This window comes from Hippocampus comes, unplaced genomic scaffold, assembly GCF_001891065.2.
Source record: "Hippocampus comes isolate QL1 unplaced genomic scaffold, H_comes_QL1_v1.1 scaffold76, whole genome shotgun sequence".
NCBI lineage: Eukaryota > Metazoa > Chordata > Actinopteri > Syngnathiformes > Syngnathidae > Hippocampus > Hippocampus comes.
The window spans coordinates 1,355,220-1,377,333 of record NW_017805277.1 but is presented as its reverse complement, the minus strand read 5'-3'; the positions used below and the strand labels follow the sequence as shown (position 1 = coordinate 1,377,333).

General features: G+C 40.1%; 2 protein-coding genes and 1 long non-coding RNA gene across 6 annotated transcripts; all 3 read left to right on the top strand.

Moving 5' to 3' along the window:
* The first annotated feature begins 1,956 nt into the window (after positions 1–1,956).
* LOC109516256 (uncharacterized) lies at positions 1,957–5,101 on the top strand. Its single transcript, XR_002168318.1, has 3 exons — positions 1,957–1,994; positions 2,791–2,916; positions 4,627–5,101. It is a non-coding gene; the product is annotated as an uncharacterized LOC109516256 (long non-coding RNA).
* A 2,908-nt stretch (positions 5,102–8,009) lies between these two features.
* agpat4 (1-acylglycerol-3-phosphate O-acyltransferase 4 (lysophosphatidic acid acyltransferase, delta)) lies at positions 8,010–14,982 on the top strand. 4 transcript variants are annotated; one of them, XM_019870667.1, is made up of 9 exons: positions 8,010–8,452; positions 8,807–9,011; positions 9,099–9,268; positions 10,361–10,522; positions 10,606–10,759; positions 10,865–10,967; positions 11,064–11,139; positions 12,260–12,458; positions 14,261–14,982. In XM_019870667.1, the coding sequence occupies exons 1-9, from the start codon at positions 8,411–8,413 to the stop codon at positions 14,350–14,352; spliced, it is 1,203 nt and encodes a 400-aa protein (XP_019726226.1). In that variant the 5' UTR covers positions 8,010–8,410; the 3' UTR covers positions 14,353–14,982. The 4 variants fall into 4 exon arrangements, with proteins under 4 accessions (XP_019726226.1, XP_019726227.1, XP_019726225.1 ...); XM_019870668.1 differs by having other exon boundaries at positions 8,011–8,452; positions 8,830–9,011; XM_019870666.1 differs by lacking the exon at positions 8,010–8,452 and having other exon boundaries at positions 8,468–9,011; positions 14,261–14,390; positions 14,444–14,982.
* A 1,613-nt stretch (positions 14,983–16,595) lies between these two features.
* LOC109516109 (transcription factor 7-like 1-D) lies at positions 16,596–21,689 on the top strand. Its single transcript, XM_019870320.1, has 8 exons — positions 16,596–16,689; positions 17,486–17,822; positions 19,394–19,459; positions 19,815–19,879; positions 20,564–20,611; positions 20,734–20,890; positions 21,075–21,182; positions 21,273–21,689. The coding sequence occupies exons 2-8, from the start codon at positions 17,508–17,510 to the stop codon at positions 21,312–21,314; spliced, it is 801 nt and encodes a 266-aa protein (XP_019725879.1). The 5' UTR covers positions 16,596–16,689; positions 17,486–17,507; the 3' UTR covers positions 21,315–21,689.
* The last annotated feature ends 425 nt before the right edge of the window (positions 21,690–22,114 follow it).

Here is a 22,114-nt window from a genome sequence, read left to right as displayed (position 1 = left end):
CAGTAGTAAGCTGCCAGTAGTACATAATTTAATATTTTGTTGACCACCACGGTAAACCATTGGACGTTGACGTATTTTAAGAGATTATTGGTTTACAGTGACGTCTGACAAAATAACTGTCATTTGGATTAACCACAACTTGATGTCCCCTGACATTGCCATACTTTCAATAATGTGGGCTCTTGCAAATTTCGCGTCGATGTCATATTTGTGGATTTGAATTTTGGCTCCGGCCTTTCTGCGTGGAGTGTGCATGTTCTCCCTGTGCTTTTATAGGTTTTCTTTGGGTATATTACAGCTTCCGCTCATATTCAGAAGACATTCCTCTTAAGTTTATTGAAGATTCTCAATTGCCCAGAAGTGCGAATGCGGTGGTTTGGGACGAATGCAGTCAGGGCCAGCAACCCCCTTATATGGTGGCCTAAACACTATTCAAAGCACTGACTTACACTTACAACCGAAATCCTTATACAGTACTTGTTCCATGAAATTGTATTAATTTATTCCCAGCAGTCTGTTTGCTTTGCAACACTGTTTCCAGTAATGTCGATGTAGGATTTTTTGTTTGTTTTGTTTTGTTTTGTCCAATCAGATGTTAACCTCTTTGTGTTGCCTTGTCAATTCGATCTGTCCACAGCCTTGACAAACAGAATTGCTGGCCAATACTGTAGTAACATAAACAATATTAGCGCCGGTACTGGTCTTATTTATTTATTTATTTATTTATTTATCAACCAAACATATTTCAAATTTGTTCTCACAGGTGGCCCTCAATGATGTCAGCATTTTTCCATGCTCTGATTGGTTGGGCAAAGAAAAGCTTGTGACAGCCAAGTTCGATCAGCAAAAGACATCTGTAGCCATCGTCACACATGAATGCAAAATAATTAGCATCTCTGGCAGGTAGTTAATTTATGTTTGATGTTTTGTCATATAGATAACTAATGATCCTGAATTGCTCCAGATGATGTAGATGGCACACTTGTTATATTGCATCTTTGTACACTCTTGATGGTTTCTACGATTATGACTTGATAGTGGTGGTATTAAGAGGTAGTTTAAATGATTAAGTCCCTACTAAAGGTCCGGGTATCACACTGACGTTAGATGGAGGTTGATGTAATGATAACCCAGTAACTACTTGTTGGGATTCATTACTTCACTTGATGTGTCACACTTTAAATCCCGGAGAAAACTTTGACCAAATAAAACTTTGAAATCACATTTTTTGGTCACTATAAATGCATTGATGGATTTATTTTCTGCAGCTATGTTCAGTTCCATCAGTCCCTGGATAGCACAACGGAGGAATAAGTGGAGGAGATCAAGCCAGGAAAATAGCGTGTGTCCGGGGAAAATGGGGAAGTCAACACTCAAAGCAGCGTGGCATGCAGAGAATATTTGGATTGAGGCTTTTGGAAAAGTCCATGTGGCTCATGCGCACCAAACACTGCTTCGATGGCTTCTGGCACTGGACTACTGCTTTACCGCTTTGAGTGAGTTCCAGCTACATTGGTTTAGTGAGCTCTGCCAGAGGATGTCAATGTGTGACCCAGTAAACCGACGGTTTCTGCTGACACTAACCAAGACCTCAAAAAGATGAACATCCTCGAAAAACGCGTCTTCACTGTCATCAGGGTCCATAACCTAAACACAGACAGACAGATGACAGATCGTGTTAGTTATCACAGTGGAAATGGCGCTCAGCACCATCTTGTCATTTCTGACAGCAGCGAGACAAATACATAAAAGTGAAGGTGACGACTCAACGCTCTCATTTAAACCCAAGTTTGATGTTCCTCTCCACTGAGAGACGTGTGAAATACCAACCGGCAATTCGAAGTAGCTTCAAATAATATTCTACTGACAGACTTTCTCAAGTTAATGTCAATTTTCCCTTTTCCATTTTATTGATTTGTTTGTTTATTTTTGACTGTCTGCTTGAGGAACCACGTTGAACTATCACAAACCAAAAATGGTTTTCAGGAAACAAGGTAATATCAATATACTGTAACTAATTTGTCTTTTTTTCATGTATTTAATGACTTACATTCAAAACTATTACTACTAGTTAGCTTAGCCGAGCCAAGCTGTCACTCGCGTCAATTTTCCCTTTTCCATTTTATTGATTTGTTTATTTTTGACTGTCGGCTTGAGGAACCACACTGAACTACAGTATCACAAACCAAAAATGTTTTTCAGGAAACAAGGTAATATCAATATACTGTTAACTAATTTGTCTTTTTTTAAATGTATTTAATGACTTACATTCAAAACTATAACTACCGGTTAGCTTAGCCGAGCCAAGCTATCACTCACTCATTGTATTTGCTAGGTACTTGCATTTCCAACAGTTCTCCAGGCTTTTCCAAACCAGGGAGGACATGCATTGATGTAAATGTCTAATTATAATGTCCACCTACAGACCCGGCTGAAACCCCATCAAAAAAAAAAAAAAAAAAAAAAATCATCACTTTTTGGCTAACATTTGTCATTTGGATCAAAAGCAAATGTTGCAATGCTGAAAACATGTTTGTTTGTTTTTTTTTTTGACAGTTTCATGGAAATGGTTGAAACACCTCTTGAGTAATCCAGCTAACTGGCACAGTGACCAGCAAAAAATTGTGAAATTGTCTGGTGAATGTAAAAAATATATATATTTAAAGGCTTGATCAATGAATAACTATAACTTTGTGTGACAGTCATCCATATTCTCCTGTGCAGGAACATTATTGGATAGAAAGAGGCAGCGCTCATGCACCGAAAAAGCTGCGTTTTTCTGTTTCGCAGAATCCGAGTGAAAACGGAATTTACTGTTCCCACTGGCCGCTTTAACGAGTCGACCATCACCGCCGCCGAACAAAGTGACTCCTGCGCCTGCCAAAGCAAAGAAGTGGATCTGTCACTTGGAATCAAGTAAGTCATTTATTTCAGAGCATGAGTCCCTGTAGTCACTGGGAAAATATCCACTCCTGATGCCAGTCTTCGGGCGCCCGACAAACCAGAGTTGTCCAAATGTTGAGACCGCAAGCTGTGCTCCCGCAACGCACAAACCCAAGGAATAGAAAGTTAGCTTTTGAAGACATGACAAATACTGTAAAGTGGTTGAGTGTTGAGTGGACGTAGAAAATTATGAAGGGCGAGTTTCCCAACATGTACCAGTAATCACATTTTTGAACCTTTGCTCATATTCACAATGTCAAAAAAGAAAGAATGTACTGTGCAAATGTCTTTGTCCACTATGCCGTTTTTTGTTCAAGCAGGATGATAATGGCCAGAAGCTACAGCGTTGGCCTTCTGAAGTTGAACCACGAATTTTATGCTACGATCTCTGTATGGCGTAATAAGAACCTGTCAAAGAATAAACTTTACCATTTGCATCGACCATTCAAGAATATACTGTATATTATCTCAGTATCTCAGTAGGAATTGTGACAAACAAAGGTTAACTTTACATTTTGCAGATCATTTTGACCCAATAGGCTTTGCTTTCATTTTATGATTGATGAATCTGACATGATGCAGACACATTTTTGAGTAGCACACATAGATGCTTTATAAAAGAAAATTGAAAATTCCATTCTTACCAATGAAATGTGTATGTCAGGTAATGTAAGTCAGTGTCCAACTCCAGCGAGCCCACAGTGGTGCCCACATTGTTTTTTTTTCTGATGGGACAGGGCTGCGGTGCCAAGTTCCCTGCAGGAGACACTCAATGCAAACATCAGGGTCTCATTATGGCTTGACTGAACATATACATGATGTCAAATGACGTTTCGGCGCCATGCTGTGTTGTCATTATTTCTGACTTGTACATTTTTCCAAGATGTCCATTCAGAAAATGTGAACACATTCTGCCGCTTGATGACGTTCATATTAGCAACCATCAAATATGACATAATCAGATTTAGCGCTTGATTTACTGACGCTCGCCTGAATGAGTGCACATTTTCCATGTTCGGGATCCATTTGATTAATGCGGGTCATTCCCTCTAATTTTGAATGTGCTGCAAATAATTTGCATCAAATGTCTTGGCCATTTGGGGTTTTCCATCCAGGAACACACAAATGCTGAAACTAGAAAGTACATTACGAACCCCTGCACAATCTAATTGGATACAAGACAAGAAATGTACCAAAAATTCTGAATTTGAAAAAAAAAAGGAAATAATATATACAGAGCTGTGAAAGTTAAACCCCACCAAACTCAAACTGTTAAAAATGTCCATCCATCCATCCATGCATGCATCCATCAATCCATCCACACTATTCACAAAAAAAATTAAATGGGAAATTCGGCTCCTGGGGGAAATTTTAGGATGAAGCTTAAATGCCCCATAACCTTTATAGGTAAGCATAAATTTAACTTGTCTCACGTTTTGAATACATGTCCATGCCCATCCCATCTTTCATTTCTGTTGCTGTTGTCTAACAAGGAGCTGAATGGCAAAAATCACAACAGGCAGATTACAGTGACACGAAACTAGGAATTAATGTCATCATTTTGGAATGAACCTTTTATTTTCATGATTAATCTGAAGGGGTTAGACCAAAGTTGGATAAAAGTAGATAATGTCTATTAATGCATACTTGTGCAGTGATGTCACTTTGTTTCAATCCTCACAGGGTTCTTTGTACATCAGCCTCATCCAACTCCATCCTGTGATGCAGAGCCAAACTGATACATCTTCCTGTCTCTAAAATGTTGGCTGTGGGCAATTGCATCAGGATTATTGGGAAGAATGTCTGCCGCAGGCATTTTTATAGGGGTTATACATTCCTTTCAGCAAATGAATAAAAGAGAACTTGTCTGAGAAGAAAAGGTTTTCTCTGGAAAGGGTGACAAATGACACACTTAATCGTAACCCAATCATCTTTTTTGCAATCTTCTCATCTGATGCTTCACGAAATTAACCTTCAGATCACCTAAACTACATTAAAAAAATGTTGACATCAGCACACGGTACGGGTTACCTCAGAGTCAGTCAAACATTTCGCTTAATTCCGCTGAAAATTAAACCAGCGAACAGGGTGAAAGAGTATGTCTCTGCATATTGTAAGGAATCAATTTAATATTAGAGGAAATGGGTATTTTTTTGACAGTGTGTGTGTGTGTGTGTGTGTGTGTGTGTGTGTGTGTGTGTGTGTGTGTGTGTGTGTGTGTGTGTGTGTGTACTATTGACCCAGCATATCCCAAGCAAAACAATCAAGTCGTCTCTTGCGCACATGTCAAAGCGGTCTGTCTATGTACTCCACAGTCTCAGCATGTGCTTTTTCGTTGCTGGCAAGGAAGCTTTTTCACATCACTTTTAAAATGTATAATAGATAGCAGCGCCGGAATGTCATATAATAAAAATCAAGTGTGTGCGGCACTCAAACTGGTCACATTTCTCTCGATGCTCTGCAGCATCAAAGAAGGGCAAGTGCACATTATCGTACAGTACAACACGTAATAAAACTGACTTGAGTGGTGACTACTGGAATCAATTTGCGCCACTACACAGCTTAAAACATTCCCAGAAATCGTCTTTTTTTTTTTTTTTTTTTTGTCACGCATGCTGTTCAGGACACATAGACAGCTGTTTCCTTTCTTATTTGAACTGATGTTCAGGAATCAATCACACTGAATGAATGAAAGAATCAAATTGTGTGGAAGACTACACGATCAATGACCTTCCACCAGCATTTTCCACATGATTGAAATGCATTTCCCTCCATCTTTTGTCTACAGCACTTAACCTCATTAAGGTTGTGGGTGAGCTGCAACCTATTCCAGCTAACTCTGGGCAACAGGTGGTGTACACTCTGAACTGTGGTGTGAACTGTGTGGAGTTTGTATGTTCTTCAAAGGCATGCGTGGGTTTTCTCCGGGTATGTTAGGTCAAGTGAAGACTCTACAATTGCCACCAGTCTGAAATGTGAATGGTTGTTTGCGACTGACTGGCAACCAGTCCAGGGTTTACCCTGCCTCTCACGTCAGCTGGGATAGTCTCCAGCTCTAATGAGAACAAGCACGAGTACGATATAAAATGGAATTTTTAGTACTGGGTTATGGTGATTTTATGACAATGTATTTGAATGTATTCATTTTTTTTAATGACAAGATTGGGATTCTCCACTGATGCACAAACTCAAGTCACCAATTGGCTGTTGTCTGAAGGTAAGGCATCAGGCTGAGGCCGGCCAGGTTTTAAGCCACACGATAGGTTGCTGACGGAATAGGTTGCACTTGCAGCACGATGGTTATGTTGACATGGCTACTATGTTTTATTGGTTAGGGTCTCGAGCATACAAATACTAATGGACTTATCGTCAGGACCTCTGACTTGTGAGTATTGTTTCATACCAGCCACCAAAAACCATTGATAAAAGAGGCATTCAGATCTGCCAAAGTGTCCATAAACCTTTCTCGCACCATCTACTAAGAAGAAGAAACCTTTTGTCTTGGATTAGTGCATCTTGTTCTGATGCCTTCCTTATATGGCCCGTCATTGTACATCTACTAGCGTGAGAGTATTTATTGTGAAATGACGAATATTTGGAGCATTTGTTAGCACTTCCCAAAGGTGACTCACCCCAAAACAGATGGAAAACAGCTCAGGGTGATCCAACTACAGTATACCCTGCACACTGGACATTGCGCCGCTTGGATGCAAACACAACAGCATAAACAACTCATCTAGATGAACTCGCTCTACTCTTTTGCAATGGCTGACTTCGAAGTTGATCCACTTCAAATAGAATTTTGCCCATTAATATACTGTATACTGTAATGAAAGGAAATTCATTTGCTCAAGGTTCATCCAGTTTCAGGATGTTTTCAGAACAATACTGCCCTCTGCTGGTGTGGTATAGGTACTACTGGAAGTGTTGCAGACGGTAGTTTCGGAGAACTTTGTGAGCTTGGTGAACATCGATATGTGCATAAAATGGTGCACATATCATTTATTGGTCAGGGAGTTCTCTCTAATGGTGTGTGAAAGAATTATTGAATTATATACAAATACAATTTAAAACATGCAGTTCAATCAATTATTAGCATTAACTTGCACACATCCTGTTTGAACTCTATCAGTCCGGTTTTATTCATCACATACAGTGGCTTTATAACTTTTGTGTAGAACACATTGTTTACAGTACAGTTCTGTTGTGTAAATTCAATGTTAAGTTTCAAACTATGCATAAAATTATCGTGGCTCAGTTACGACTTTTTAGGAATAAATCCTCTGCTTAATTTTGTATGAACACCTGGCCCTACTGTATTTCTGTGTTTTATTGTTGGTCATTTTGGTGGTACTTGGAGAGCAGTATTTTTGTGGTGAGTATTTTTAGGAGTTACTTGAACTTGTCAACCACTGATGTGGAAATAGAATTTTCACACAGTAAATTCAGAATTTTGACTCTTCTTGTACGTTTACACGCCACCACTAGAGGTCACTGTCCTCCCAACAAATTCAGTTTGTAATGCAGCGCAGCAAATTAACGGATTTGGTAGTTCATGTACGTATTTTAATTTAAACCAGAATAAAGGAATACAGTACTATATTTTGGGTGTCGCAAACCATTGTCATTTCAGGTTTTGCACTGGAGCGCCGCAGTGTGCACTACGTTAGACAAAGTTCCTTTCTTGTTAAAAAGCAGCTACCAATGAAGAAAAGTAATGAAGTTTTCTCCTATTTTTCTTTTTTATAACTAGATGAATTCATATTGCATTTGCTGTCATGTTTTTACGGAGCTCCTATGGTGACACGGAAGCCAAACGAATGGTGTAAAACTGCGTTTACTCAAAATGTTGACGAAATAATCCCTTTTTTAAATGAGGGTTTATGTCCTGTGCGAATTGTTGAGAAACGACAAACAGTACGATAATACGTTAGTATTTTCTCTCTTTTTATTTTAAGCCATACTCAAAGTAAAAGTCTATTACAGGTAACCTCTTCCACGACATCTGGGATATAAGCTCGGCTCCAGCTGTGGTTTTTTTTTTTTTTTTTTACTCGACAAACACACACACAGCGGTGTGACTGAAACCATTGCTTTGCCATACCAACGTCTGCAGTGGACTGACAGCGGTTGTGACCGTGTCCGCGAACCTTGAGCTGGATTGCACAGACGATCCTTGGAGGCGGTCGCTTGTACCGTCGAGGACACGCCACCCACCCACTCTGCCGTGTCGTTTCCGAGCTTTCCGTGATCCAGGCGTGTCCGTGAAATCATGAAATGGGTGCGGTCGGAAGAGCACTGTGAGGCTGTCACTGACGAACTGTTAAAGTCACACTTACACGTTAAACGGACTTGAAACAAGAGAGGAAGAACAAGATATTCAAGCGCAATGCATCTATAATACACAGTTGTCCCCCCCCCCCCACCCTTATTTTAGCTTGGAGAAGTTGGGAGTCAGCCTTCCTGGATGACGGAGCAAGGTACAAGTTTACTTTTCTGGCTGACGTGGGTAAGTAAGAACTTTTTTTCTGTAAATACTACCGTGATATGTTTTTTTTTTTTTTCAACTTGAATGGGTGGTATCGTGTTGCTACATTGCGTGTCTGTTGATCTAGTCTCTCACAGCTTTGTAAGCCTGAATATAAAGTTATTGCACTCGGACATTTATGCAATCTAACATGAGGGTCTTGACTACTGTCCGAAATAAATCTAACAGCTGCCTTATGCTGCCTCCAAATGAAAGGATCCATTGAGCTGACACATTTCAATGAAAGAAATGCGTTGTGCGGGTTCTGGTTGGGTGCTGGATGTCGTCCCAGCTCAGGGCAACACAATTTGTTCGCTGTACTTCACACAACTACAGATGATACAGTTCAAATATTCCAGAGCAATGAGCCTGGTCCAGCTACTGAAAAGCCACTTCTTGAGCCACCTGTTCATCTGCTACGTGTTCCTGGTCAGCGGTCTCATCATCAATCTGCTGCAGCTATGCACTCTACCTTTGTGGCTACTCAACAAGCAGCTGGCCCGAAAGGTCAACTGCAGATTTGCCTACACCGTCTCCAGCCGTAAGTACTGACTGGTGAAGAGTTAAAAAGCATCTTGGCCTCATCATGCAGTCTTTCAAATGTACTGTCAATACTGTACTCTCTTAGAGCTGGTAGCAGCATTGGAGTGGTGGTCTGGAACGGAATGCAGCCTCTATACAGACCCAAAGTCTTACCCTTTGTACGGAAAGGAAAACGCAATTGTGGTTCTCAACCACAGTTTTGAGATAGACTTCCTGTGTGGTTGGACCTTCTGTGAAAGATTTGGAGTTCTTGGGGTAAATCTGCTGATATTTTTTCTTCAGTAATCCAGGGGGCTTCCCCACACCATACCCTAATACTGTAAACACACTCTAAGGTCGGGTCCTAAACGTCAGGTTGAGACCTAAATTGAGTCACACATTTAATTTTTGATTCAAGCAGCGGTCATCATCCTTTTTGAAAGTGACAGCTTCTTACTGATTGTGAAGTGCAACTATACTTCTGAAATTACAAATTTGCTCAAATGACCTTTAATCATGATATTATCAGTAATGATAGTCATCTTTCGGACGACAAAGACATCATAATTTCTCAGTATTTACCAGCTGCAACTTAAGTTAGGAAACAAATAAATATTATTATGCAACCCTCATTCTTAGGAAATCAAAATATCCCATCACTGGTGGAATATGTTTAGAACAAACCTGCGGGCTATTGATGTGGTCCCTTGCGGGACTATGTTGGTTACCCCTGGGTTTGAGTAAAATTCTATAAATGAATTTATTGATCATTCGGCTCTCACTTTCTTGGCAAATGGCTTTTCGATTCCTGTTTAGTGTGTGCTTGTCCCCTATATTCGTTATCATCATTTTATGTGCAGTATGTATTAATGTTCATGCAAAATATGAAATATTTCCGTGAGTTTAGGCCCTGGGCTGATAAGGTTGAAGAAACATTGCTCTAAATGTATGTTGTTTCAGGATATCAGGAACTATGCCCCAATTTTCTTTTCTCCAAATTGCAGGCAAAATAAATGTTGAAAACACTCTGTATTATGTTCAACAAAATGTTCATACACTTAAATTGCTTAAAGACTAAGGTCAAAAATCCAGTGCTGCTTTTCATCTTACTGTGTCAACATGATCTTTAAATAACTCATTTGCATCCCCTTTTTGGATCCTGTTGTGTGGAGTTTTATGCTCTCACAAGACTCAATTTTGCATTAAGAATGTAGCTGACGTTAGACTACCACATTTAAATATCTACAGTATGTAAATTATTCAAAGATATTTTTCTTTCTTGTTCTCAAGCTGACACACCTTCCGTTCAAGTCCTCCGATGTCCCTCAGGGGTGGTGCACTTCACAAAGTGGTCTGAATGTTTTTCAGAGTTCCAAAGTTCTTGCCAAAAAAGAGTTGGCCTACGTCCCCATCATTGGTTGGATGTGGTACTTCCAGGAAATTGTTTTCTGCAAGAGGAAGTGGGAAGAGGACAGAAAGACGGTAACTCAAAGTCTTCAGAACCTGAGAGACTACCCTGAAAACTATTGGGTATGTGGGAAAGTTGTACCTGATCTTTATCAGTGATTAACTTCTTGGAATAATACCATTGATAAATAATTTTCCGGTGCTAGTTTTTGCTTTACTGTGAAGGAACTCGCTTCACAACAGAGAAGCACCGGATCAGCATGCAGGTAGCCGAGACCAAAGGTTTGCCCAAACTCAAGTATCATCTTCTTCCCAGAACCAAAGGCTTCTGGGTCACTGTTCAAAACCTTAGAGGAACTGGTGAGAATCTGTCACGATCACTTCACATCACTTCCTGTATGTCCGCGTACAGTCATTTCCAAATGAGTGCACACTTAAACCCCTTGTGTCTCTTTTTCTGCACAGTCGCAGCTGTGTATGACTCCACACTCAACTTCAGAAACAACGTAATGCCAACTCTGCTGGGAATCCTTAGCGGAAAGAAATACCACGCAGATTTATACGTGAGGTACACTGACTGCTTTCTGCGACCGCATGGTGCTTTCTCATGGACGTGGTCATCCTGTCTGTATCTGAGAGCTGCCGTTTCCCTGGTTACTTGCAGGCGAATCCCGCTGGATGTGATCCCAGAAGATGAATCTGAGTGTGCCGACTGGCTCCACAAACTCTACCAGGAAAAGGTGAGAAGGTTCCTGTCTTCGCGTGAGAAGTAATGCTTTATTTCCCCCTCTTTGATTATTGCGTTTCATAAATGTAAACATACAGTGAAGCTCCCCTACAACGAAACCTACATGGGAGAAAATACCCCCTTCGTGTGAAAAAAGTTTCATGCATGAAAGCCATTCCCACTTTTCTGCTCCCCCTACAACGAAAAGCCCCCCTGTTCCGTTATACGAAATCTTTTTCTTATGCTCTTGCCTCGCAACGAGATTCACTACAACGAAAACAAGCCTTCCGCAAAAGTCTAATCCAACCTCAGCATGCCACAGCGACCTCTACTACTTCGTTCGGAAACAGCTACAGCAAACACCACACTGGTTTACACATGCGCAGTAGTACAGGAAGTAAGTATTTGTTATTGTTCGGTTCAGACGCAGCACGAAAGTTGCATTGCTAAAATGGCTACAAAACGGACCTTTGCATACCAAGAAGTTAAGAAAAGAAAAGCTTTAACGCTTGAAGACCGGATAAAGGTAATAAAAATGAAAGATGGAGGAAGCAAAATAAAAGACATTATGCAATAAATTGATATAAGTGAATGTAAATGCTGATCGTAAATTTAGCAATTTCTTTCCCTTTTTTTCTTCCTACGCTGACTGTATAAGATAACCTTTGTTATATCTTATGATATATCATATTATAAATATGAAGTGTCAAATAAGTGTATGCTCATGCTTATGCACTATTGGAATACAAATATGTTTTTTGTGTGTGTTCGTGTTTACGTCTGAGATATTTTTACAGAATTTGCTACAGTGAAAAGTCCCCTGTTGTGAAAAATTTCTTGCTGCAAACATGATTTCGTTGTAGAGGAGTTTGACTGTATCTCAACTAAATGAATGGAGATTCTTTTTTGATGACCAAAAAAAAAAAAAAAAGCACAGATCTCCGCTGAGGCTGAACCCCCTTCATCAGACAACTTTTATTTTCCTTTTTTTTTCTATATATTTTTGTATATTTTGCAGTACTCAAGGGAGGTGTCAAAAATAGCATGTTTTGATGATTTTTAAGAATCTTGGTTGAGTTGAATGTCACTAATCTTCTCTTCAGTGACTATTATTTGTATGTATGAATGTGAAGGATAGCTTTCAAGACGGCTACATGCAGACGGGGCGGTACCCTGGCCCCATAGTCAGCCCTCCACGCCGCCCCTGGTCATTGATCAACTGGTTGTTCTGGTCCTGCCTGCTCCTATACCCACTGGGCCTTCTCCTCGCACAGCTCATCATTTCGGGATCGGTGATGACCATCTTGTCCACAGTGGTGCTCTGCACTGCAGGTTTGTTTCACTTTTAAGTTTTAAGGGTTGGACTAACCTTCCCTGTATTTAACCCGCTCCTGTTTGTTTCACAAAGCAACCGATTTGTCACCTTGTAATGTAAGTTGCATTTCTTTTTATGGTATTGCCAAGCAGTGATGTGGTTGAGGCATGGACACATTTTATGTGCTTACTTGCGTCTGAATACAGTGGAACCTCTGACGTCAAACAAAGGTCGAACATCATAATTTTCAGGAAATGTTAAATAATAAATATTCAGTAATGTGAGATGTCAGCATATTTCCCAAGACTTCAGTGTACGACAGGTCCTCACCTCACCTTGGTACAAGATTGATAAATGGGCATTTGTTTGGGTTTTCTTTGGCTTTTCGTGTCCTTTTTTTAAACTTGACCGACCTTGGTCAATTTGAACACGTGTTTTTCAAAAAAGAAGAACAGGAAGAAAAATATTGAAAGTGAAGTAAACCTAATCAGATGCAGCAGCATAAATACTATAGACACGTGTTAATACTCAATAAACCACCTCCGCACAACTCCAAAAACTCGAACCTACAATATCATATTGACGAGTTAACTCTCTCTCTCTCTCTCTCTCTCTCTCTCTCTCTCTCTCTCTCTCTCTCTCTCTCTCTCTCTGTGTGTGTGTGTGTGTGTGTGTGTGTGTGTGTGTGTGTGTGTGTGTGTGTGTGTGTGTGGAGAGAGAGCATACAAAGTATCAAAAACATAAAAGCTTAAATAAAATACATCTTACGCACCATAGATGTTGATTCTTTATAACTAAAATTCACCTCTCTTTGTTGTTGCCAGTAAGCTAACTGTTACACTCATGCCCGCTGCTCTGGAATTACTGAATAATTCCTTACCTGCTTGAAACGAGCTAGCCAGCTTCGTCCACCTTGAAAAATAATTTTTATTCATGTCCGACATGAAGATTTCTCCTCCTCCATCAGCCATGGTGGCTATCATGTCGTAATGACTGTATGCTTTTTTTTTTTCTTTTTACATCTGATCAATCAAAGGACAGAAAAATCCTGATGTCACGCTAATCTTGCTTGGCGGCCTTGTTAAGGGGAATCTTAATCTGATTGGTTAAAAATTAAAAAAAAAAAAAAACACAGCTTTTGCCAATACTGAGTATGTGACATGAACCAACACTCTGGATTGAGAAGGGCACATTCGATTGGCATGGCAGCACAGGGAAACTCAAATCTGACTGGACTGGAACAAAAAAAAACAAAAACAAAGAAAATACATACGACTGGAAGCTGGACAGACAAACTTTGAAATGAAGCTAGTAAATGAAGTTATACAATTTCATTAAAATTAAAATTGTAGATCAGTGCTTCTGACGGTGTTTAGGCCGGCAGAGAAGACCTTGCTGTCACTGGCTGCACACCACCGAATGAATTGTTAAAATGTTGCTTAAAACAAATACCTTTGCTAAATCTTTTGACCCTGAAACAGGTGTTTTCGATTTCCAATGGGAACAATTTGTTTTCAGAGGAAAAGTTTGTGCTTGACCTAAATGGTTCCACTGTAGTTTACCCTAAGAGAAAGGGAGTTGTAATAGTGGTCATGAAGCATATGTGCTAGTTTTCACAATAACCATGTGTTCAACTCTGACTTCAAATGTGACATTTGTACTGAGAGTAGATTGTACTGTAGATTGTCAATTCTTTGTCAGTGATAAAAATGCAAGTGTTTTTTTTTTTTTTAATTTCTCTGGCAATACTGACAAGTATGTGTTTGTTTTACACTTGAGTAGTAAAACATTAAATGTTCAACAAATGTTTATCTCACAGCTTCAGTGGGAGTTCGTTGGATGATTGGCCAGACTGAGATTAACAGATCTTCAAACTATGGGAGCAAGACGACTCGTCAAAACAACAACTGAGGAAGACAAAAAGTACTTGGAGATGTGTCATCGCACAGCTGCTGCAAAATGAAGATTTAAATTCCTAGCTTTATGACTGCACCGCTGCTTTCTGCTGCAACAAGTGGTGATCTGCCCGAAAGCACAATGCAGGCAGTGTACTTCAGAGAATGAAGTTGACAGTGCCGAGAACAATGGTGTTCAGCTTGCCTTCGGAAATGTCGTCATTTTGGGGCAAGCATACCTAATATGACTTTCAAATTAAAGACACAGCAAGCACAGAAACTATTTAAATAGATGTTTAAAAAAATGGCAGAGTGAGAACATTAAGTCAGGATGAAAGTGACCATATTTTTGTTTGAATAGTCACATAAAAATATTTCAAAAATTGTATGCACTGCGACTGTCGATTTCTACCAGTGTATCTGTTTTCTCAATTGTATTGTTAAAAAGAGGTGTGTGCGACAATCATCCAGCTCAAGCACACTTCCTCTCTGGAACTTAATTTAAAATGCACAAGTTTATTGAATTACTGCACATGACAGTTCCTGTAATGTAGCCAATGAGCTCCCATTTTGGCTTTCAGTAACCTTTCTTACATACCATTCATATGAGCAAAGGTGAATAAAATTGGGATCGTCACAGAAAATGGCTCCAGTCAGTGTATTATTTTCATTTTGCTCTTATTGCAACTGTATCACGTGTTTTGGAATCTGTGAGGAAGCAACAGCACACGGAGAAAAACAAAATCCGACACCAGAAGGCAAAGACTCAAACCCCTGGACCCCAGAAATGTGAGGCCGTCATCTAGACAAATACAGTTACCGGGTAATTTATTTCATGGTGATGGTAAATTGTTACAATATAATGGTATGGTATCCATCCATCCGTGATCATGAACTGATTTATCCTCATGATGGTCACGGGTGTGCTGGAGCCTCTCCTAGCTGACATTTTTTTATTAATACCCCATAGTGATACCTTGTGTGTGTGTGTGTGTGTGTGTGTGTGTGTGTGTGTGTGTGTGCGTGCGTGCGTGTGTGTGTGTCTATAGATATGTGTGTGTAATGTGTCTGTGTTTTCATGTGTATGAAGTAACCCCCCTCTCCATGCGTGCGCGCGCGCGCGCACACACACACACACACACACACAATACAAATGCAGAGCTCATCTAAAATAAATAAATGAAAGCATGTAAATTCTTGTTAAATTAATCCTTCTGACAGTATTTGAGGGAATACAGTGACAAGAGACAACATATATGTTTTCCTGCTAAACACAGCTGGTTCATCCTTTATATTGAGGGTGGTTGAAATGGCTTTACTGTGATCGACCACTGTGATTGTAACTGAGATGCTACTATAATGTGAATTAAAATGGCCTGAATCTCTGTTGTATCTGGACTTTTAAATGATTGTTTTTCTCTTATCCCAAATTAATATCCGAACATATTCTAAATCAATATAGTACTTGAACAATACTAAAGTGCACTATGTGTTTTTCTTTGTGTGTTTGTTTTTTTATCCTTCTGTCATAATTTTCCTGTTTGTATTTTTCCAACCAGTCTTCCACTTTACTAATATTGTCCTTGGTGTCTGGACAAAGAGAAATTTCAGCAACAGTAAAGTGTTATGTGCTCGGGTTTAACCGGCTAGGTCTAGTGGCCAACAGCAGTTAATCCCGGACCTTGTGCAGATGGGCGCCGAGGTGTTCCTGCCGTCGAATCAGCTTTATTGCACAATGTTTTTTTTTTCTTTTCATAAGTACGCCTTGATTTTGATGTCTGCTGTAATAGTCACAAATGACATTGTAATTGTCCTACATTTGAAAAACTACTCGTTATTTAGGATATTTCTGCCTTTCCTATGCTCACGCATCTAATTCCATGGATGAACATCAAATATTTAAAGGTAAGTGTGTTTAAACCAAAATTGAATTTTATTTCAAATAGTTGCATTCGCGGACTTTAGCAGCTAATGTTAGCGTCATTGCTAGCTGGCGTAAAACGGCGCCCTAACGTAAGTTCACTTTCTCGTCTTTTTTTTCTCTTTTTTTTTAAATTCACTATTTACAGCGGTTCGAAAGTCAACTTTACCGCTCCGAAACGGTGCTCTACTTTGAACACAAAGAACTGATCAAAGAAAGTGCGGACGTGATCGACGTAGCGTCGCTGAAGAATGGCATTATCGTAAACATGGCAACACGAAAACGTTACAAAGAGGTCTTTGACAACACGTGACATAAACACCGTTCCCCATCAAGTTGGTTCTTTGCGGTGAGTGACTGCTGTATTAGTCATCTGCATGTGCAGGCTGTATTCATCTGCTCGCCAAAAACTTTATTTATTAGTCACTTTTGGTGAGTATTTATCTGATTTTGGCTATTTGATTAAATAATTTATGAAACCCTGACATGATGTTTCTGAAAACATACAATAAAACGTAAAACATTTTGCGGTAATGCATACATCTGTCAGGATTTGAATGTTGCAGCAAATAGCAAAAAACTTTATGGAATAATATAACCCATTTCAAAGTATGAACTGTAATCGGCATTGTTTTGAAAGTTTAATGGTACTCACGATGAAGTCATGCTTCTTTGAAACGAAAATTGAATGAATGAAATATGGAATACAGGATCTGATTAAAGAACAAAAAAAAACAACAACTGTATTTTCCACCCCTAATTGCGCTAAAACTACTGGAAAGCAGCAGTAATTGAAAAGCTGATTTGCAAAATGACTGTGTGTGTGAAAAAGTTTTTGAGTATTGTTGCCATATTAGTACAGAACAATAAAGTATAATCGTTATCGGTTATAATCAAAATTTCTTGAGATTCCACCCTATTCTTTCTGTGACTTGTGTTCATCTTGTAAAACTCTGTCACTGCCATTGACTGCTATAGATGTCAAATTTCATAAAACTCATTGCTCATTTGGTCCAGATTAAACAGTCCATCATAAAACCATAATTATCTCTACAATGATTTGAGAAACCTTTTAGCATTGCTTCTTAACATGCCCCTGCACCCCGCCCACACACGCGCACACACACACACACACACACACACACACACACACACACTTTTAAATGTCATACAATCACTCAAATGTTAATTGCGACATAGTAAAACCTGCAAATGAAATGTCTTTCAGGAATCTCCCTTTTTGCACTAAAATGGAACCTGTGCCAAAAGGAGCATGTGTGGGCGAGATGAAATGGTACGAGCTCCTCACTCCGCTCTACGAGCCCTTGGAGGAGATGGGTTACCTGTGCAACGCTCGCCCCCCGCCTCCTCCCACCCCCTGCGACCCCGCAGACATGCCGCTCGACAACCTCCCCATGTTTACAGGAAGTCACTATGCAGGGTCGGGTGACTGCTACATCCGGGGAGATAATCTGATGAACATGAACTACAGAGCTCCGCTGCATCTGGGTTACATGCAGCCGGCTCACCTTAATATTGGGCCAATTGGTGATGTCACCAAGCAGGTGAGCATTTGCAATTCAATCACTTCCAGTGGAGGAAATAATTAGTTGACGTGCCAAGCAAATGTGCATTCTATTGAGTGAGAAAAAAAAACGTAGAATGCAGCCAACAATCTGGCTCCTACAGTCTGGACAGTGCCCTTTTGCGCCACATCTCTGGAAAGTCAACACATTTCTAATATGCCTGATTGAACTGGTCATGTATATACCTATATCTTACCTTCCAATTACTGTACAGTCTACCCCCACATACTCGCTTATTCATGGATTTTTAAACACTTTCCAGGATTTTTTTCCCCCCTATTGCTCTGCATTGTTGTACCGAATGCTTGCAATTTTATTTTAAAGGGCTTGTAAAGAAATAAAATTCCAGTGCATTTCAATGGAGGGCTGTCTCACAGTGCAGAGGTACAGGATTCCGACTCCGGCCTTCCTGTGTGGAGTTTGCATGTCCTCCCCGTGTCAATGTGGGTTTTCTCCGGGTACTCAGGTTTCCTCCCACGTTCCAAAAACATGCATGGTATGTTGATTGGGCACCTCAAATTGTCCCTAGGTGTGATTGTTAGCCAATGGTTGTTTGTCTATGTATGCCCTGCAATTGGCTGGCAAGCAGTTCAGGGTGTTCCCCACCCTACTTCCCGAAGACAGCTGTGATCAGCTCCAGCAGGCCTGTGACCCTTGTGCAGATAAGCGGATGAGAAAATGGATGGATGCATTTCAATGGGCATCAAATTAAGATATTTGCTATTGCCGGGTGGGCTAGTACCCCTCTGGTGGCGGTTGACTGTACTCTACTACCATGGGCATGACTAAAGAGCTGTTGAAAGATAACAGACAAAATTGTACTCTTGCATAAGGCGCAATAGGTTATGAAAATAGCCTTGGTAAGAAAGTGACAACGATTGGCTCGACCATTGCAAAGTGGAAGACACCTTGAAATAACCATTCATTGCCCTTGGTCTGGAGCTCCATGCAAGTCTCATCTTGTCAAGTGAGGCACATGCACAGGCCCGAAGAAAAGTATCCCCAGTCAAGCATGGTAGTGGAAACATTTTATTTTGCTTCTGTTTTTCAGCAAATGGTCCAAGGAAACTTGGATCAAACCTTTATTCCTCTGCAAGAACACCAAAGATTGGTTGTGGGTCGGTGTGCCAGCATATAACAATGACCCAAAACCTATTGCCATGTTAACAGAGAAAAGGAAACATTTAGATTGTGGAGTAGCTTAGTCTAAAGACCTTATCCGAATAGAAAACCTACAGCGATAACTGAAACTTCGAGTTTCGAAGTGGCAACCAAGGAACTTGAAAAATGTTGTTGAGTTTTTGTAAAAAGGAGCGGGCCAAATTCCCTCCTGGGCTGCGTGCAAACCTGTTGACAAAGAAGAAGAAAATGTGACAGCAACCAACTTAGGGTTAGTAGGTTTTGCTTGGGGAACAAATTCATTCTTTTAAGATGCACAACATATACAACTATGACTGTTCAAGTCAGCTGAATGGCCGGAAAATGTTTTTTTTTTAGAAAAATATACAGTATGTTTTTAAATGTAAGGTTTACATCTCCACTGTCTACAGTATATGAACTATCAGCACCCACCCTACGAGTGGCCTGTCAATCACCCGCATGCTCCTACTCCTCCGGTAAGAACCATGCATGGCGCATGCGAGCGCACACACACACACACACTCGCACACAAACAAGTTGAAATGCTATAAACTATGACAGAGTCTAGACATGCTGCAGCAGGTTTTTCTGTGGGAAAAGTCAGCCCGAGAGCATGAGGGACAGATTATAATTCCGTGTTTTGCTCTCAATCAGATGACAACACTTAAGTTCCGTAAGCATCAATCAGCACAACTGAATTTAAGAAGCAGTGTTCCGAAAGTGTCACACACATGGTAGTACATGTAGAATGTGTGCACTGCTACCCAATGGACATGTAGCATCATTGCAGCTCATGTGCATCTGCCGTTTTGTGTGTGTGTGTGTGTCCAGCAGTTCCATGAAGAAGCCATGATGATACTGCCGGAGGGTGCAAAGTTGCCTCCTGTTGAAATGCCGTAAGTAAGATCACTCACATAGAGGTGGAACTCAATAAATTGGGATATTGTGTGGAAAAGGTAATTTATCTGCTATTGGCTGGGAACCAATCCAGGGTGTCCACTTGACCTGAATGTGGATTAGCACTATGGAAACTCTCAGCAGTTTTATGCAAGCCAGAAAAATACAAACCAACCTAAAAGTCTTTTATTATAAATCAGGGAAGGGGAAATAGCGTTTTTTGTTTTTTTTAATTGAATATTTATGTATTTGTGTGTTTGGGGGGTTGTGGGGGTATAAACATGTTTCTTCTACTATAGCGGACGCCCAAATACTCACGGCTCGGCACAATTTGCAGTAATTTTTTATTACATTAAAAAAAAGGCAAAAAACATTGTTTTCATTGTTTATTATTAGTTTTTTAGAATGGGGCAGAAAATGCCTGTTTTCATGGAAAATGTATATTGGAGGTTTATTATTTATGATACATTATCAGCGGTTATTTTATTTTCATATACACGGTATTTCCACAAAAAGAAAACGTGCAGAAAATAAGAAGTGGAATGTCAATAACTACCACACCAAGAAGATAAAAATACACTGGTATTGTGTACACACACACACACACACACACACACACACACACACACACACACTGGACTTCATCAACACGCTGTCTTTGCTATGTGTCTCTCTTGATAAAGGAGCCTTACGGATCCGAGCTCCCCCCCAAGAAAAGTCCCGTCCATCAAGTATGTTAAAAGGAAAAAAAAGCACAAATCCCTAATAGTTTTAATTTCACGTTCTATACGTTTACATCCACATTTGAAGTGTGAATATGATTTGTTAAATATCTTTTTTTTGCCCCCAATAGAAAAAGGAAACGTGAAGGCCAGGAGGATGAAGATAAAGTGTACATTAAAAAGCCACCAAATGCATTTATGATCTTCCGGAAGGAGCAGAGGGAGAATGTTATGGCGCGATTGAACATCCGCGACAGCGCTGTGGCCAATAAAGTCCTGGGTCATATGGTGAGTGTGTGTGGCACTGTCACTCTTGACAACCTCATATGTGGAGATGTCATGTTTCACAGAATCTACCTTACTATAGGCGACAAAAGGTAAAGGTCTTCCATGTTGAATTACCTGACATCCATCTGGGAAGGTTTGAGAGTACTGTATTGTTTAGTGACAAAAAAGCGTGTTGACATCATAGTGGAAATCGCTGTCGGAGAAGGAGCAGGAGAAGTATTACCATCTTGCCGATGCCGAAAAACGCCTCCACACCCAGCTGCACCCCAACTGGTCCTGCACAGACAATTACGTAAGTCCAGCCACCATGGACACGTCCAGCAACTGGCACAAAATCAATTGTGTTATTATGTTACTTACGTGTGTGTTTGTGTGTGTTCAGGGTCGAAAGAGGAGGAAGCAGAGGAGCAGAGTGGCTCCCTAAGGAAAACCTCCAAGCAAACTGCTGAGGCTCCTACTGTCACTTGAAACATACTGTTCTAGTGTTTGACTTAATCACAAGTCATTTGAAGTTTGTTTTTTTTTTTTTGTTTTGATATTGACTGAGCTGGAAAGTGCTCAGGAAGTTCATTAATTTCAAACGGGGAGATATTAAACCTCATTGTTGTGGGGGGGGGGGGCATTTTTAATCATGTTTTGTTATTTGTGCAATGATAGCTTTAACACAATGCTTCATCACTGGTTTCCTGTACTGTCGCCACTCGTGTGAGCAAATGATTTCCAAAGAAAGTGAACAAGCTTTTAATCAAGCTTCATGTCCACATTTCCATAAATAAATGTATACATTATGAAAAATATTCCTGACCGCTTTCGATGGCATCTTATTTTTGGATCTGTCATATTTTCTTCTGCACATTAGCATGTTTGCTTATGGCGCCCCCTCTCAACATTACATGACACTACAATGTAATACATGAATGTGCATTTTTTTAAGAATGAGAAAACCTTTATTCGTCCCACAGTGGAGAAATTCCCAATTTACAGCAGCAAAGTTATGAAAGTGAGAAAGTAGAAGAAAAGTATAGGAGCTACTTTAAAGGCAGCCACTCTCACAGCGCCATCTTGAAGTCATAACATAACAAAATAATACAACCCATAAGACAGTCATTCAATCTTTACCACTTTCATGCACACTTTGTTGTTGGAAGCAGTTATAGAGGAGATGATCAGAGTGTCCTTTCACCAGTGGATCAGGGACGTCATGCTGAAAATGTGCACGTCCAA